General features: G+C 36.3%; 1 protein-coding gene across 6 annotated transcripts in view; it reads right to left on the bottom strand.

The window, feature by feature from the left end:
- Positions 1–15,743, bottom strand: part of WDR72 (WD repeat domain 72) — a 302,488-nt gene that overhangs the window by 241,087 nt on the left and 45,658 nt on the right. For 4 of the 6 annotated variants that reach the window (XM_072616190.1, XM_072616144.1, XM_072616155.1 and 1 more), the window contains 7 exons: positions 14,565–14,671; positions 8,038–8,116; positions 6,665–6,839; positions 5,794–5,870; positions 2,930–3,049; positions 2,054–2,199; positions 1,567–1,663 (listed from right to left, as the gene is read on the bottom strand). In XM_072616190.1, the coding sequence (XP_072472291.1) occupies positions 1,567–1,663; positions 2,054–2,199; positions 2,930–3,049; positions 5,794–5,870; positions 6,665–6,839; positions 8,038–8,116; positions 14,565–14,671 (801 nt within the window). The remainder of the gene's footprint in view (positions 1–1,566; positions 1,664–2,053; positions 2,200–2,929; positions 3,050–5,793; positions 5,871–6,664; positions 6,840–8,037; positions 8,117–14,564; positions 14,672–15,743) is intronic. The other 2 variants (XM_072616164.1, XM_072616181.1) reach the window with 2 other exon arrangements.

Here is a 15,743-nt window from a genome sequence, read left to right as displayed (position 1 = left end):
TGAAGTTAGTCATCTACAGAAACAACCTACCGAATGAGATAGTTTTGTTCTTTTAAAGCAAGGAGCTTAAGGTGACTCCATAGAAGGAAGTATACGGATTAAAATGTAACCAAAGTTAAATTTTAAATTGGGTAACAAGTCCCGCATGGGGAGGCATTGTGATAATATATTTGATAACTGATGAACAGTGGGAAAAAAGAGAATTAGAGAGTAAAGAGTCAAGTGTTTAACCAACATCAGACAAGAGGAAGGGTGTCCTGACTTGACCAGGTTAGAGAAGTATCTGGTTCATTTGGCAGATCTGTAGAATAGAAATGAGTGTGCCTAGTTAACATAGCTTGATAGTTACCAGTGAATCTTTCCATTTCAATTTGGTTGTTTAAGTAGACTTTCCTACTGGGAAGCAAATGTGCTAAAGAGCGATATAAACATCTGCTCTGTTCATCAGATCTATTTGTCACTGTCATCTAATAAATTGGCATTCATGCTTACTAGGATTTCTTCTGTATTTGGTAGCATGCACCAGTGGCCCTCCAAGCCTGATCACTTCTGAGTGAACTGATAAAATTAAGGTCCCTAACCTTAAAAACTGAGGACCAAACTGTAGACCTATGGAGATATCATTTAATATACCCTGAGAAGCACCAGAGTCTCTGCTGACATCTTTTATATCCATCAGTGAGATATTTTGTATTACTTGTTTTTTAGAATGTAAGTTCCTTTAGGACAAGGGACCGTCATTTACTTTTGCATGTCCTTTAGCAAATCTGATAATGCCTTCTATTTAGTAAGTGAATTATTTTGGTATGATTATATTACAGCACATAGATGGCTCAGTGGATAGGGCACCAGGCCTAGAGTCAGGAAGACCAGAGTTCAAATTGAGTCTCAGAAACTTCCTTGGTGTGTGTGGCCCTAGGCAAGTCATTTAATACTGTTTGCCTCAGTTTCCTCATCTATGAAATGGGGATAACAATAGTGCCTACTTTCCAGGATCGTGGTAAGGATCAGATGAGATAATAATTGTAAAGCACAGTGCCTGACATATAGAATACACTATATAAATGGTCATTATTCTGTTACTGTTAATACAGTGCTAGACTTGGGATCAGAATACTTGTTCAGATCTCTCTTCTGACAATAGTTTATGATTACAGATGAACCTCAGTTTTGTCATGTGTAAAATGGGTATACTATCTATCTATTGACTATTTCAGAATGTTATGATAAAATGTAGAAAGTTCCTTGACACTTTTAAAGTGTTACATAAGAGTAAAGAGCTATTGCCATCATTCTTGTTACTTATAATGGTAAATTTCATCTAGTTTACAGCAATTAGGAGAATCATATTGATTTTTTTAAATATGCTTAATGAAATTTAATTTTTATGGCAACTTTGTAGAAAATATAAGCTACTTAAAAATAATAGTACCAGAGTGTTTATTTTGATAGTTTGAACCAACTTTCTCATAACACTTCATTTTGAAACAGACAAAGCCAGCTACTTATCTAAAATACTGAATCAAAGAACTTTAAGGAATGAATCATTTCTTTGTCATCCATTACCTTATTTTCTTTTACAGAAGTAGAGCAAAGTAAATGAGGATACATGGTTTCTTTAAGTACTCTTCCATCAGCAGGATATAAACTTTTTGAAAGTCCACTGGGTGAAAAAACAAAAGAAGTTTCAAAGAAATGTAGATCTGTTTATTTGTAGTATATTTGTATCACTCCCCTCACTTTTTAGGTCCAGGATTTACCACTTACGTTTCTAAACTCTGTTAGAAACTGTTAGGTTAATTATTACAAGTGACTTCTTTTTGAAAACTCAGCACCAGCTGTACAAGTTCTACATGGCTAATCTCATTCCTCCATCCCCTGCTGTTTAATACAAAGGCTGAAGTCTACCAAGCTTAGGGTAAATCTTCGAGTGCCAAAGCGGTTTTGTTCTGGTTTTTGATCATGGGCAACATGCAGGGACTTTCCTATAATAAACCTCCCAAAGTTCATTTTCTACCTGAACATTATGTGTGCTGTCCCCATCTGAGCCCACCTGTTCAGCAGCTGATAGATGTAACTGTGACCATCTTCTGTCCAGATGATGATTCGGTGAGCTGCAAGCACCTCTCCACCAGCAAAAAACTCCCTGCTTTTACTGACTTGAGTGAGCAGGAGGGAAAAATCACAGTAATCATAAACCTAAAAAAGAAAATCTATGCTTTCCATCAACAGTAAGCAATGTGTACTCATTTCTATCAATGTGATTATGGTTCAGGTTAATTTACGGGCAAGTCTCAAGTGTACATTATATTTTATCCATATAGACATACAAAGAACAACTCAATACAAATGTGGGCATTCAGCTATTGTCTTTCCTTGAGACTTAATGTTCAGTAGATTTGATTAAATTATGATCCTGTTTCAGGGTGGCCTTCTATAAAGCCAAATCATTTCTAATAGATTCAGCTATATCATATATTGAAATGAAAAGGGCATTTTCAAAGGGTGACACTTTCACTTTTCTCTCAGGACAAGCTGGAAACTCAGTGATCTTGGCATTCAGTGCACTCATAGGAAAAGAGGATGTTAACATAATAAGGTAGTGAAAAATAGAAGTCCTTAAAAAGATAAATTATTTCAAGAACATGACAATATTACTTTAAATTCTCAAGCAGAGGCATCAATTTTTTTAAAAATCTTCTGTCTAAATATAGTAACTCCCTACTATAACATGAATGATTACCCATAGACCAAAACTATAGGAACTAGAAGTTGTGTAAAAAAAAAAAAAAAAGAAAACCTGATGCAAAGTAGAAAGTGTTTGTCCAGAGCCCCAGATTAATAATCCAAAAGGTTTGTGCTATATTTAAATTGTAATCTACTTTTTAATATAATGAGAGCAAAGAAATTCACTGTGTTCACACACTACCTGCCAACGCTTGGCAAATACCACCAACAGAAGTCTTTCCGTGTAGGTACAAAATCTTATCGTCCGGCAGTTGGGTGAGTCCAGAGATTTGGATTCTTTTTCATAAATATCTTTCTTTTCCTTTATTAGAAGTTGACATATGTTAGTACTAACATGTAATGCTTTAGGTTAATACACAATAAAATGTTTCCAACATATTTATACCAGATCACATCACTTTCTTATGACTTCAAAAGTATCTCACAAAATCAGTTGAAAAAGAAATGAAGAGTGTTCCATGTGTACTAGAGTGCCTTACATATAGATGTTGTGTTTGTCCTTCATTTTCTAAGAGGACCATGACATCAGGGAAATGATAATATGACTTGCATTTGACTTTGATTTGAGTGAGAGAGGGCTGTGCAAGGTCACCAGCCTCACTTTCTCCTCCAGAGCCATCTGGATCCAGTGACTAGATATCAGTCAGGATGACTGGAGATGGTCCAGGATGCAATGGGAAACCCTACCCCTTTTAAGCTAAGGTCTTTTCAGGTACTCAGTTAAAGTGAGGAAACACCCATTCACCTCTCCCTCTCTTTCCCCTTTCCAAAGGAAAGTAAATTTTGATATCCAGAAGCTACCCAGTTAGCTTGGGATTTACTGTCTTTCTTTCTCTCTCTCTCTCTCTCTCTTTTACCTTTGTTTTCACAAAATCTTAAACCCAGTTCACTCTGAAGCCCATAGATTGGACCATAATAGTTCCCTAACCAAGCTCCACTTAATGGCTGTATTTTGGGCCCTCCTGGCTTAGAGTGAATGTCAATAGTAACTATTTCTCTTTTGGCCAGCAACCCTGAGGGTCTTCCCCTCCCAGCTTGATTTGACACACAGTAGTCATTCAATAAATATTTGTTTAAATATAAACTCCTCTGTTTAGCTTTGAAAACTGTTTACAACTTGCTTCAAACATATTTTTATACCTCCGGGAGGCATTCCTCTTCTGCTTGCACTCTTGTCATCCAGTCTTTCTCTTCATCACACTCAGAACATTATATCTCATCTCTATGTCTCTTCACTGGATATCTCACATTCCTGATGTGTTCCTTCCTGAATCCTTCCTCACTGAATCCTCTCTATCTTCCTTTAAGACATAGTTCAAGCACTATCTTCTGCATGACACTTTTCCTGATCTCCCAAGTTACTAAAGCCCTTCTTCTCAAATTAATTTATATTTAACTACTTCACATGTCAGTATTTATTCACTTCATATTTATGCTATATATGTTTTTATGTGTACTTGTCTCTTATTAGAATACAAGCTCTTTGTGAACAGGGACTATGTCATTCTTTGGCCTTATATCCCTAGTCCTTGATAAATTTTTATCAATTGGTGGTTATGATATATATTATTTTGGGTTCAGTATTTCTGGAATCTCTCACAACCAGAAAGTTCCAAGCTAGGTCAAAAGCACTCCCTAGGATGAGACAGTCAACAAGCATTTATTAAGCACCTATTATATGCCAGGAACCATACTCAGTACCAGGGATACAAAAAAGGGCAAGTGAACAAAAATACAATTCCTTCTCTTGAAGAATTCAGTCTAATGGGGAAGACAACCTGCAAACAACTACTTACACACAAGATATAGACAGGATACATTGGAGACAATCAACAGAAGGAAGGCACTAGTATTAAGGAGAATTACTAGGAAAGATTTCTTATAGAATAATGGATTTTAGCTGAAACTTTAAGGAAGCCAGGAGGCAGAGATGAGGAGAAAGGAATCACAGGCTTGTGAAAATGCACAATCAGGAGATGGTGTATCTTTTATGAGCAATAGCAAGGAGGACAGCAACACTGGATTGAACAGTACATTGGGAGGACTAAGGGTGAAACTAAACCTTTACAAGAAATTGTTGTTCAGTCATATCCGATTCTCTGTGACCTCATTTGAGGTTTTCTTGGCAAAGATATTGGAATGGTTTGCTGTTTCCTTCTCCAGTTCATTTTGCAGATGAGAAAACTGAGACAAGCAGGTTAAGTGACTTGCCCAGGGTCATACAGCTAGTAAGTATCTGAGTCCAGATTTGAACTGAGAAAGATGAATCTTCCCAACTCCAGACCTGGAACTCTATCCACTGTGCCACCAACTGTTCTTTTAGAACAACTCCTTTAACTAATGGAGAAAACTATCCTTTAGCACATCAGCAGTCTGTAATTGCTAATGTTCTTGAGGAGATGTTAGAATATCTCTGATACCATTGCTTACAGTTTCAATGCAGTAACTTCAAAAATAAATGTCTTAAACATATCATCACTTCATCTCTTGCCAAATCCAGTGAGACATTCTTCAGTAACAGTAAAAATTTCCTTCAAAAGAATGTGAGAACTTCCCCTAATAGTGAGGTAGAGGATTTGCAGATCTACAGTTGCAGGCAGTAACATACACTGTCAACTTTGTTGCTTTGTGGTTTGGTTTTGCTTAATTGTTTTCCTTGTTATAAGGGAAAGTTCAATGAGTAGCAAGGGGTTCATCCGAAAATGACGATGAAGTTAAAATAAAATACCCAGAAGTAATCAATAGAAGAAGAGAGGAGATCCAAAGTTATTGTCGATACTTTCTCTATCCCACACCAAACCCATCACCACTACTAAATATGCAAATGTTTATGACAAAATGTAAGGCAATGATGATTTTAGCATACTTTCTGGGACCTTTCCCTCCACCCCTACTTCTTTTCTCTCTCAGGTCCCTTTTTACACAAACCATTTAACATGGAACTACCAAGAAAAGGAGAGCACTAAAAAGCTCCACAAATTCTTACACTTTTCATATTCCCAATGCCTAATTCTTAGATGAGAAACATTATTCCACAGAACTGACCTGAATGCTACTTATGGAAGAGGACAGATTCCACACTTTGAGATCTCCAGTTACAGAAACCACGAGGAGAGAATCCTCTGTTAAAAAAAAAAAAAAAAAGATATGAGCTGACCACTGAGCAACTCAGTCACAAAAAAGACATCTTATCTATAGGCTATCTCCTTTGGAAAGCTGTATCAATTTACACACACACACACGTACATGGATATATACATATATATGCATATATATATGCGCACACATATATACATATATACACACACACTCTACTTTTTATTTAAAAGAAAATAACAAACCTTTTAAATGTTTGCATATAAAACAAATTTTAGATCTATTGTCCTGTCATCAGCAAACTCCCTTCCCCTGTATAGGCAGTTATTTTAGAAGAAGAACCTTATATTTTTGCCTCATAAAATACATATCAAATTTAACTCTTAAACTGTTCTTTCATCACTATATCCTCAGAAAAAAAGAAAAGTATAGAAAAAACTGGTCATCTTTAGCAAATACTTGTCAGCCATTACTGAAACATCTCAAGCAGGACTGGCTTACAAGAGGCAGTCTTTTCTGACTGTATCTACAATGCAATCTCTTTCCAATGTCTTGGGCCATTCATTTCGCTGTCCCCATCTTTCCTTAGCCCTTTCACAATTACTCTGCTCTTTGCATTATAAAGGAGTCAATCTCACATAAGGAAGCTGCTCCCTTGACCAGGTAACACAAGCAAATGTTCTTGATTAGGATGTGATCTGAATTTACCAAATACCCCTCACCTAGTATGCATATTTTCCTATGCAACCAATGAAGACATTTCAGTGATAATATGTCTACACTGCCCCAGGTTACTTCATGCACTGTACCAAAAATATACCTTGAATCCTCACGGAATGAACAATGCACATGCAGTTGATCCAGTCAGGAGATTGAGAGGATATAAAAGTGTGAAGTACTGTCAAGGTCTTGGCATCAATAATGAGGATATCTTGATATTCTCCACAACACAAAAGCCAGCCATCTCCTGTCATTCGAAAGGCGCAGTGATAGTACTGTCCAAACACAATCCAATTGTTTTTAAAGTTAATGCAATTGAGGCACAAAGTGTTTGTGTGTGTGTGCACGCGCACACGTGCGTGCATGCATGCTCACGTGCATGTGTCTGTGTATATATTTGGGGTACAAGATAGGATTTATGGTGAATTCGTCTTGGTGTCTCAGCCTCCTTACCTATAAAATGATGAAAGTATTCCATTCCATTTCTAAAATTCTATAACTTGATAGTTCTAAGTTGTCAAATTTTTACCTCAACCACGAACTTATTTTTCTTGATATAAAAACTTATATTTTATGAAAAAAAATTCTTAATCGTGGGAAGTAAAACACTTTGATTAATTCAAGTCTATTCCTTGTAACATTTTTTTAATGAAGACAACTTCCAACTCTCTTCTTTTCTGTATTAAGCATTTAATTTTAAATCAAAGTAATTTTTGCAGTAATTGCATTTTTGAGTTATTTCTATTACTGACAATTCTGTTTCTATTAATTTCTGTTCATGATGATTAATTCTATTAATAGTTCATTCTAGCCTTGGCGAGATACCTTCCACCTATGCACATTTATGATCAGAGGTGGCCAGATTAAAGAATATAGATGAGAAGCATAGTAGAAATTCTCATGAAAGACACCAGAAATAATGTCAGCACCATATAAGTGAAGAAAACAAGGGTTTTATCCTTTGTAAAGGCCAAAGGGAAAGTAAATATAATCTTTTTAAAAAAGACAAATCACAAAATTTTCTATATGAAAAAAAACATGGATATAGGTTTATCAAAGATATGCATATTTAGCAACGATCAATCACTATGCCAGGGGACTGTTAAAGATCTATGCAACCTGTCTCCTGACAGAGAGGTGATATGAGATGTATAATAAATAAAAAATATTTTGGGGGAGAAAAAAAAAGAATTCACATATTTAGGAGATATATATTTTTAAGAAACTAAAGTGAAAATAACATTAACTGCTTGAACAACATTTTTAACAGAAAAAATTGAAACACTGAATTATTGCAAATGCAATCTTTATATGTTAAAAGGTTCCCCTTTTTAATCTTTAGGGTAAGTTATATCTGTGAATAGGTGAAGGGAAATCCCTTAAGTACAATCCCTTAAAATGTCTGCACCCCAGTGATTCCAAGTTGTAAAAGTCTGAAATACCCCATAAGAAGCAGATGCAGGATGTACTTACACAGATGGCTGTGTGTCTATAAGGGAGGGTTGCAGATTCAATGCACTGGCCACTGGTGACATTCCAAACACACATCTCCCTGCCAGAGATAACTTTGTATTATTCTCTATCATTTCCACTCAATTGGCTGGAATAATTTCGTGCCACCAAGTTTTTCTTTAGTGCTGCACTTAAGTGCAGCCTGATCGTTTATGTGGCTTTTTGTTACAGATTACTGGGCAAGAAAACGTTGTGGTCATTAGCAGGGGATGACACACGGTATCTGTTTCTTTTTGTTTTGGTAATTATACCTGGCAGCAACCTTACTTTAAGGCCAAACCTGGTCCACGACAAATGGTGCAGGGATGGCCATTATGGCTCCTTCAGAGTGACACCAGAATGATCATTCCGTGCAACAGCATCCTCCTGAAAATGGCTCATTTCACCGAGCTTAACCTGTACCTTCTCAAAAGCATAAATGTATCTTGTGTTGCTCTACTGGGCTCTCAGTCTTAAGCTAAGCAATCGTTGTGTTAAGAATAGACAGTGCCACCTAGAGGCCAGTCTTGGTCTACACTCATCATCTCTACCAGTCCAAGCAAAAATGTCAACCTACCCTAAAATAATCCATGCAGATTAATATTTAAGCAAGATTATCTTCACCTAATTTACATGATTATATCTACATCAGATAGTATGAAATTACCTCCATGATGTATTTAAACAAAATTTTTCACATAGTTTATACAGTTGTATATACAAATAGTTAATGAAATTACCTCTTTATATACATGTGTATGTGTGCGTATGTATGTACATGCATATATGTGTGTGGTGTGTATATGTGTGTATATGTATATACACACAGAAACATGCATATATACACATGTGTGCATACACACACATGTTTTAAAGAAAATGTATCTAATTTATGTAGCTATACAACAGATAGTAATGAAATTATATCCACACATTAATACTGCCCACAAGTTCATAAGACCACACAGTTCTAGAGTTAGAAGAGATGATCTAGCTCATCAAAATTCTATGGATAGATTCCAGAAGGTCCATGATTTTGGATAGGAAAAAAATTTGCTTCTTTATTTTAATATGGCTGATTCCCTTTGAATCCTATGTGTTTTATTCTGTGCTTTCTGAGGCTGTACCAGACTTCCATAGGCTTTATCAAACTAAAAGGTTTGGAAGAAAAACAGATTAAGAAACCTTGATCCAACCCTAATCCACCTTTCTCATTTTACAGATGAGGAAACTGAAGCCCAAAGAGGTCAAATAATTAGCCCAAAATCATATAGGTAATAGAGATCAGAAGAGGGATCTGAACGTAGGTCTTCTGACTCTAAATTCAGTATTGTTTTCAATATACTATGCTACTTCTGAAGTTTGTTTTCTTCTTTTCCTCTGTGAAAAAAAACATTTTTAATAGTTACTGTTACAAGTTCATAGACCGAGAGCAGGAAGGGACCTCAGAGACCATCTAATAAACTTCCTCATTTTACAGATAAAGAGACTGAGGCCTGGACAGACTAACTGATTTGTCCCCCAAATCCCTCGGGTTCTAAGCATCAGAGGCAGAATCTGAACGCGCATCCTCTGCTTTCACATTCCATGTATTCTGGTCACACGTTAAGCTCTTCAATCTGGATAAATATAAAATTCCCAAGCAAGAAAAAAATGAAAACTTTACAAGATTTGGAAGACAATATTAGAATCGAAGAGAAATACAGAATTGATAAGAAATACGACATGAGAGTAATGGTTTGCTTTTCTCCCTTCTTTTGTAAGATTAAAAATTCTAAATGTAAATACAGAATAATTGCTATGGAGCTGGAAGAGCCCTTGAGTACAGCTTCTTCATTTCAGACCCAGAAAAGTGAAGTGATTTGATCATGGTTAAGTGGCAGACTTAGAATCTGAACCCAGTTTCTTTGACTGCAGAGCCAGTGTTCTTTCCATTCATATCATGCTTACCATATCCAGCTATTGAATAATCAAAGGTGTTTGGGATCTATTAAGGGTTACCATAAATCCCAAAGCATCAAAAGTTGCCAAAACAAAACAAAACAACCTAGTCCATTAGTCTACCTTTCATCAAAATGTCCAATCATCTATCATTTCTTCCCCACCAAAACAAACCAAATAAAATAATATCTGGAGCTTTACAGAGAGCCTATTCCAATTTGATGGTGAACATCAATTCCCAGGTTATACCACCTCATAGGTATGACTAAGCTAGAAAGAGTCTAAGTACTCTATGTGGGAACAAGAATATATCTGTAGTCCAAGGTGCAGTTGGAATTAGGGAGATGCCATTTGGAGATGTTCTTACCCAAAGACAGGGTCCATCAGGTGCTGTTATTATGGGGACTGCAGTCCATGAACCCTCTATGGTAGGGAGCATTTGTGATCTCCAGGGATGGACTGAAGTAACTGCCAACACTAGTGGATCCTTTGAAGCATATTTTCTACTCTAAATTTGGAATGAGATCCACAAAGATTTCACAGACAAAACAATGGCTCTTAGCCTCCCAAAGATGGGTAGAGGGGAAGTGAAAACAACAACAGAAAACAAATAATTTGTTTAACACACATAGCTTGGCATGTTACAAGGGAACTGGAGAAATTGTTCACCTCTTAACAAGAAGTGTACTCTCAATATTGCAAGTGCAGTCTTTTCTTTTCCCCAGGCAAATACCTTTCTTAAAGATTGACCTGACATGGTCTAAGTCCTCTTATATCTCTAAGAAATAAAATCCAATATTTCCCAAGTGAAAAACACCACTATACAACCAACCTTATGTTTTCATATTCCAAGAGGAAAGGAAAGGAGATACAGTGTAATTGGTGGGAGAGAGAAAAGTTATTTTTCTCCCTCTCTGTGACCAGAGCTCAAAAGCCTTCAGTGAATGTCTCATGGGGGAAATCTGGTGTCATCACTAAGAAATGAAAACCTATAATGAAGCAAATTCATTACAGCAGTCAGGTGGTACAGTGGATAGAGCACTGGAACTAGAATCAGGAAGATTCGTCTTCATGAGTTCAAATCCTGACTCATACACTTACTAGCTATATGATCCTGGTCAAGTCACTTAACCCTGTTTGCCTCAGTTTCCTCATCTGTAAAATGAGCTTGAGAAGGAAATGGCAAGTCATTCTAGTGTCTCTTCCAAGAAAATCCCAACTGGGTCATGAAGAATCAGACACAATTAAAAAAGAACTAAGCAACAACAACTGAAGCAAAGTAAACAGATGCTCCCTGAAACACATAGCATTTCTCTTTTAAGATTTGACACAGTATGTTTTCATCTTTTCAAAAATGTTTCTCCATCACATGTGGAAAGTGTGCTGGATTTGGCATCAGAGGTCTATAGTTCAAATCTCAGCTCTACTACTAATTACCCGTGTCACCCTAGGCAAGTTCTGGCACCCAATTTTCTCCTTTATAAAATGAGGGGCTAAGACTATAGATAGTCAGTGAAACCCCTTTCAGTTAGCAGTCTATGATTTCTTACCACTCTAGGATGATTGCCATATGTAGTATCATTATCTCTGTTTGGGATATGGAGAAACTAATCCATGAAGGTGGTGTCTACCTTTGCCATTATCAACAAAACACCCAAAGGACTTTGCTAAAAAATTGGGGAAAAAAATCAAAAGAGGCTGGAATTTGCTCCTTCTTTAGAAGTAAGAAACTCATTTATAATAATACTCTACCCTTTATACTGTGGCCTTTCAAGGTTTCATGATGAGTACCTTGCTTTCATAAATCTCAAAAATCACCTTCATGCTGGTGGAAGAAAACCAAGACGACAGCACCTTAGCCTTGAGATGTGCCTGCCCTGCCTCTACATGTGTTCCAAGTACTAAGAAATATGGTATCAAGTAACAAAGATTTCAAGAGTCCAGGCTTTTGTAAATAAACACTCAGTGGCCTTCCTATTACTAAATAGGTGTAGGACAGTGGGGAGCCTGTATTGTTCTAGGAAAATAAATTCACAAATGGAATTCTTCTGCCTTCAAGAGTGAGCCTGTCTGTAAAAGTGGGTCATAATTTACTTCCCTTTTTATAAAGGAAGGCTTCCTGGGAAGGATTTCCTAAGTCACCACTAAAAAAATTTGTTTGGCAAGATAATGTAACTCTTTTTCTTGCAAGAATTCAACACTCATTAACAGGCTTTGAAAATGCCTTTAAAATAGATAGTAACGAAATGTTGTTATGCTATAAGAAATGAGGACAAAGATGGCTTCAAAGGATCATAGGAAGACTTGTGTGAATTGATACAGGATGAAGTAAGCAAAAAGACAAGAACAATTTATAAAATCAATACTGTAAAATAAGCAATCTTTAAAGAACAAATTTAAGAACTTTGATCAACTAAATGATCAACCAAGTTTTCAGAGAACTGAGAAAGACTCTGTCCATGTCATAACAGAGACATGGTAGACTAATATGAAGAATAAGAAACACGTTTTCAGGTATGAGCAATGTGGTGATTTGTTTTTAGTGTTCTTAGGTGATATAAGGTTTCTGTACTTCCCAAAAGATGGAGGGGGGAGGGGAAATAGGAGAAATGGAGGAAAAAGAGAAAAAAAGAGGAAAAAAATGAATATTTTAACACTGAAAATAAAATACACAAAAATAAAACTTTTTTAAATTCCTAAAATATATATTAATACTACGTGTTCTGTGGTTGGGCAAAGCAAGCCAATTTTTTTTGTATCTTTCTCTAATGGAGTACAAGATTCTGCTGAAAAGTGATGGAATGGATGCTGACAACCCCATAGTTGAGTATTTTGTCAATCCACTGCATGCTAAGCCTTTGTATTTACACCTGTCAAACCTAGGTTGGTCAAAGAAGCTGGCACGGTCTATGGATTACAATTTTACCTATAGCCATCCAGGAGTTAGTGCCACTCCTAACCCAGAGGGGTAAGGAACCATCCCTCATCACATCATTTGAGTTGCGAGGTACCTCAGAGGCCATCTATCCCAACAAATATCTGTCTATAAATGTTAAAAAAAAAAAAAACAGTTCAATTAATCTGTTCTCGAAGACTTTGAGCAAAGTGTCTGCTTCAGCAACCCATTCTACTGGGGGATAAACTGAATTCTCAGGAATTCTCTTTCTTTACCTTGAGTTTAAATCTGCCTTTCCAGAACGTCCATTAACTGCTGTCCTCCAGATCCAAGTAAATCTAATCTCAAGTCTGCCCATCAGCTCTTTAGATACTTCAAAAGAACTATTGTATTCAACAATCCAAAAACCAAACAAACAAAAATTCTTTTCCCCTGACTAAAAGTCTCCACACTTCTTTCAACTGATCATTGCAAAGCAAGGTCCTAAGAGCTTTTACAATCCTGATTTTTTTCCTTTTGTCAGTATTCTTTTTAAAGTGTGGCATCTTTTTTTATTATACTATGTTACAGAAATGCTTATTTTGTTTCATAAATTGAAAATAATTTCTTTTAGAAATATGACTCTAAGACTGAAATGGAAGCAAATATTCCAGATGTGGTTTGATCAAGCCAGAATACAGTGATAGCATATACATTTTTCTTAGTGATGGGATATATGGTAGAAAGTATAGATACTGTTAAATGCTACAAAGCAATAATTCCATGTAGAGATGAAGAAAAGTAGCCAATGGAAAAGCTATGGTACAGTAACAAAACATCAGAAGCAGGCATAAGGCCCATTGATAGTGGGTGAAATGGCAGTTTTATAATCAGCATGACAGGTAAGGATCCAAAAATGTGAGAGCCCAAGATTAGGAAAAGATCAGTCCATGGCAAACAGCACACAGCACATTGTCACAGAGATCAGGCTAAGAAGTGGAATAATATTCCAGACAGATAAACTGGAAAGCAATTACCAAATTACGAGTGGTCCCTGAAATCTAAAGATGAGAGTAGGTAAAATTCCTTGTAAGGGGGAAAATTTAAGCTTAGCTATTGAAGGCAGATGTTAATAGAGATTAGCAGGGTCTCCTGCCCTAATACCTAATGAATTCTTACATTCATCTTAGCCTATCCAGGATGGAAACAGGTCTATGAAGCTTATAGTCACTCTAGGGAACTCTCTTCTAGTTTCACAGGAGCCTGCAGAATCTTCCAAACCTTCAATAGAATAAAGTTACTCTGGCAATCATTTTAAACAAGACACACACCTCATCTCTATTTCATCAATGATCTTGTGAACCTTGAAAATGTCTAAGTATAGCATTGTGTAGTGGAAATTGTGTTTGACTGGGAGTCAGGAGACCTGATTTCTAGCCTTGGCTGGGTCATGAATTGTTTAGCCTTGGGCAAGTCATTTCCCTTCATTTTACCTCAGTTTCTTCATTTGTAAAATGAAGAGGTAGGGTTAGGTGATCTCTTAAGTCTCTCCTAGCTCTAGACTTCTATAATCCTAATATCATGTTATTATTAGTACAAGGAAAAGTTCTCATCTACGGGAAAGTCCTTTGTAAATTTTAAAGGACAACAAAATGTGAACAATTATTAGCAAAAGCAATGGATAGTTACTTACCCATTGTCAGCAGCACTCACAATGTATGGCTGTTTTTCAAATTCTCTTGCTTTTGCCAAACATGTTATAGAAGCAGTGTGACCAAAGAGAAGCTCTTTAGCTGAAATCTACAAGTGGCAACATGAAGTTTGTTAAATAATTATATCTGGTCCTAATCAATAAAAACATATTATGTTTTACATAATGGTGGTGTTATAGGCAGAGGCATCAGGAAGACTTTGAGTTCGAATCCAACCTCAGACATAGCCTAGCTGTGTGACCCTGGGCAAGTCACTTAACCCCTATTTGCCTCAGTTTCCTCATCTACAAAATGGGGATAATAACTGCATCTACATCCTACAGTTGTTGTGAGGATAAAATGAGATAATCATCGCAAAGCAATTAGCACAGCGTCTGGCACATAGTAAGTGCTATGTAAATGCTAGCTATTATTATTTATATCAAATACCAGAACTCTTTTATTAGTCCTAACACTGGGAAACATCAGGGTTAACCATCTTGCCTTTACTTCATGTAGTTAGATTGAAGATAGCTTAGTCTGACCTACCGTATATCTAAATCCGTATTATGAGCTGCCTCATAATGGGTCCTAATGTATGCTTTTGCATTCTTAATGAAATATTATTGCTTTATCACGCTTAAAATCTTGAAGCACTATGTAAATGGTAGTCGTGATTAGCTTTTTTCTGTTGAGAGTAGGTTTACACCAACATTTCTGTGATCTTAAGAAAAATCAGTCTCTGGCCCTTCTCATTAATATGACTATGGCTTTTTTCTTTTTTAGTCAATTCATGATTTTATCCATGTACTCAACTGCCAATTAGAAACTTTTAACAATGTGGATTGGCAACTTTTCTGCAGCGTTTGAGGTGTCTATGACTTTACCAAGGTCACAAAGTCAGCATGGGTCAGATTTTGGAATTGAACCTGGGTCTTCTAGGCTCCAGGGGCTACTCTCTATCGACTATTCTACATTGCTTTTTGAATATATCAGTCAATGAAAGCCATATATTATGATACATATTTCACGATTTGATACGTTTACATTTTAACACTTGCAAAGCAAAATAAAAACTACAAACCCCTCTCCATATTGCCATTTAAAGAAAACATTCAAAGGCAAGCATGAAAGGCTAAATGTGATTTCATTAAGATTCCCTATTTTTCTATTTAAGAGAC

Source organism: Notamacropus eugenii, chromosome 1 (assembly GCF_028372415.1).
Source record: "Notamacropus eugenii isolate mMacEug1 chromosome 1, mMacEug1.pri_v2, whole genome shotgun sequence".
NCBI classification, from domain to species: Eukaryota; Metazoa; Chordata; class Mammalia; order Diprotodontia; family Macropodidae; genus Notamacropus; species Notamacropus eugenii.
Note: the sequence above shows the minus strand (reverse complement) of the source record. Positions and strands in the feature narration are given on the sequence as shown.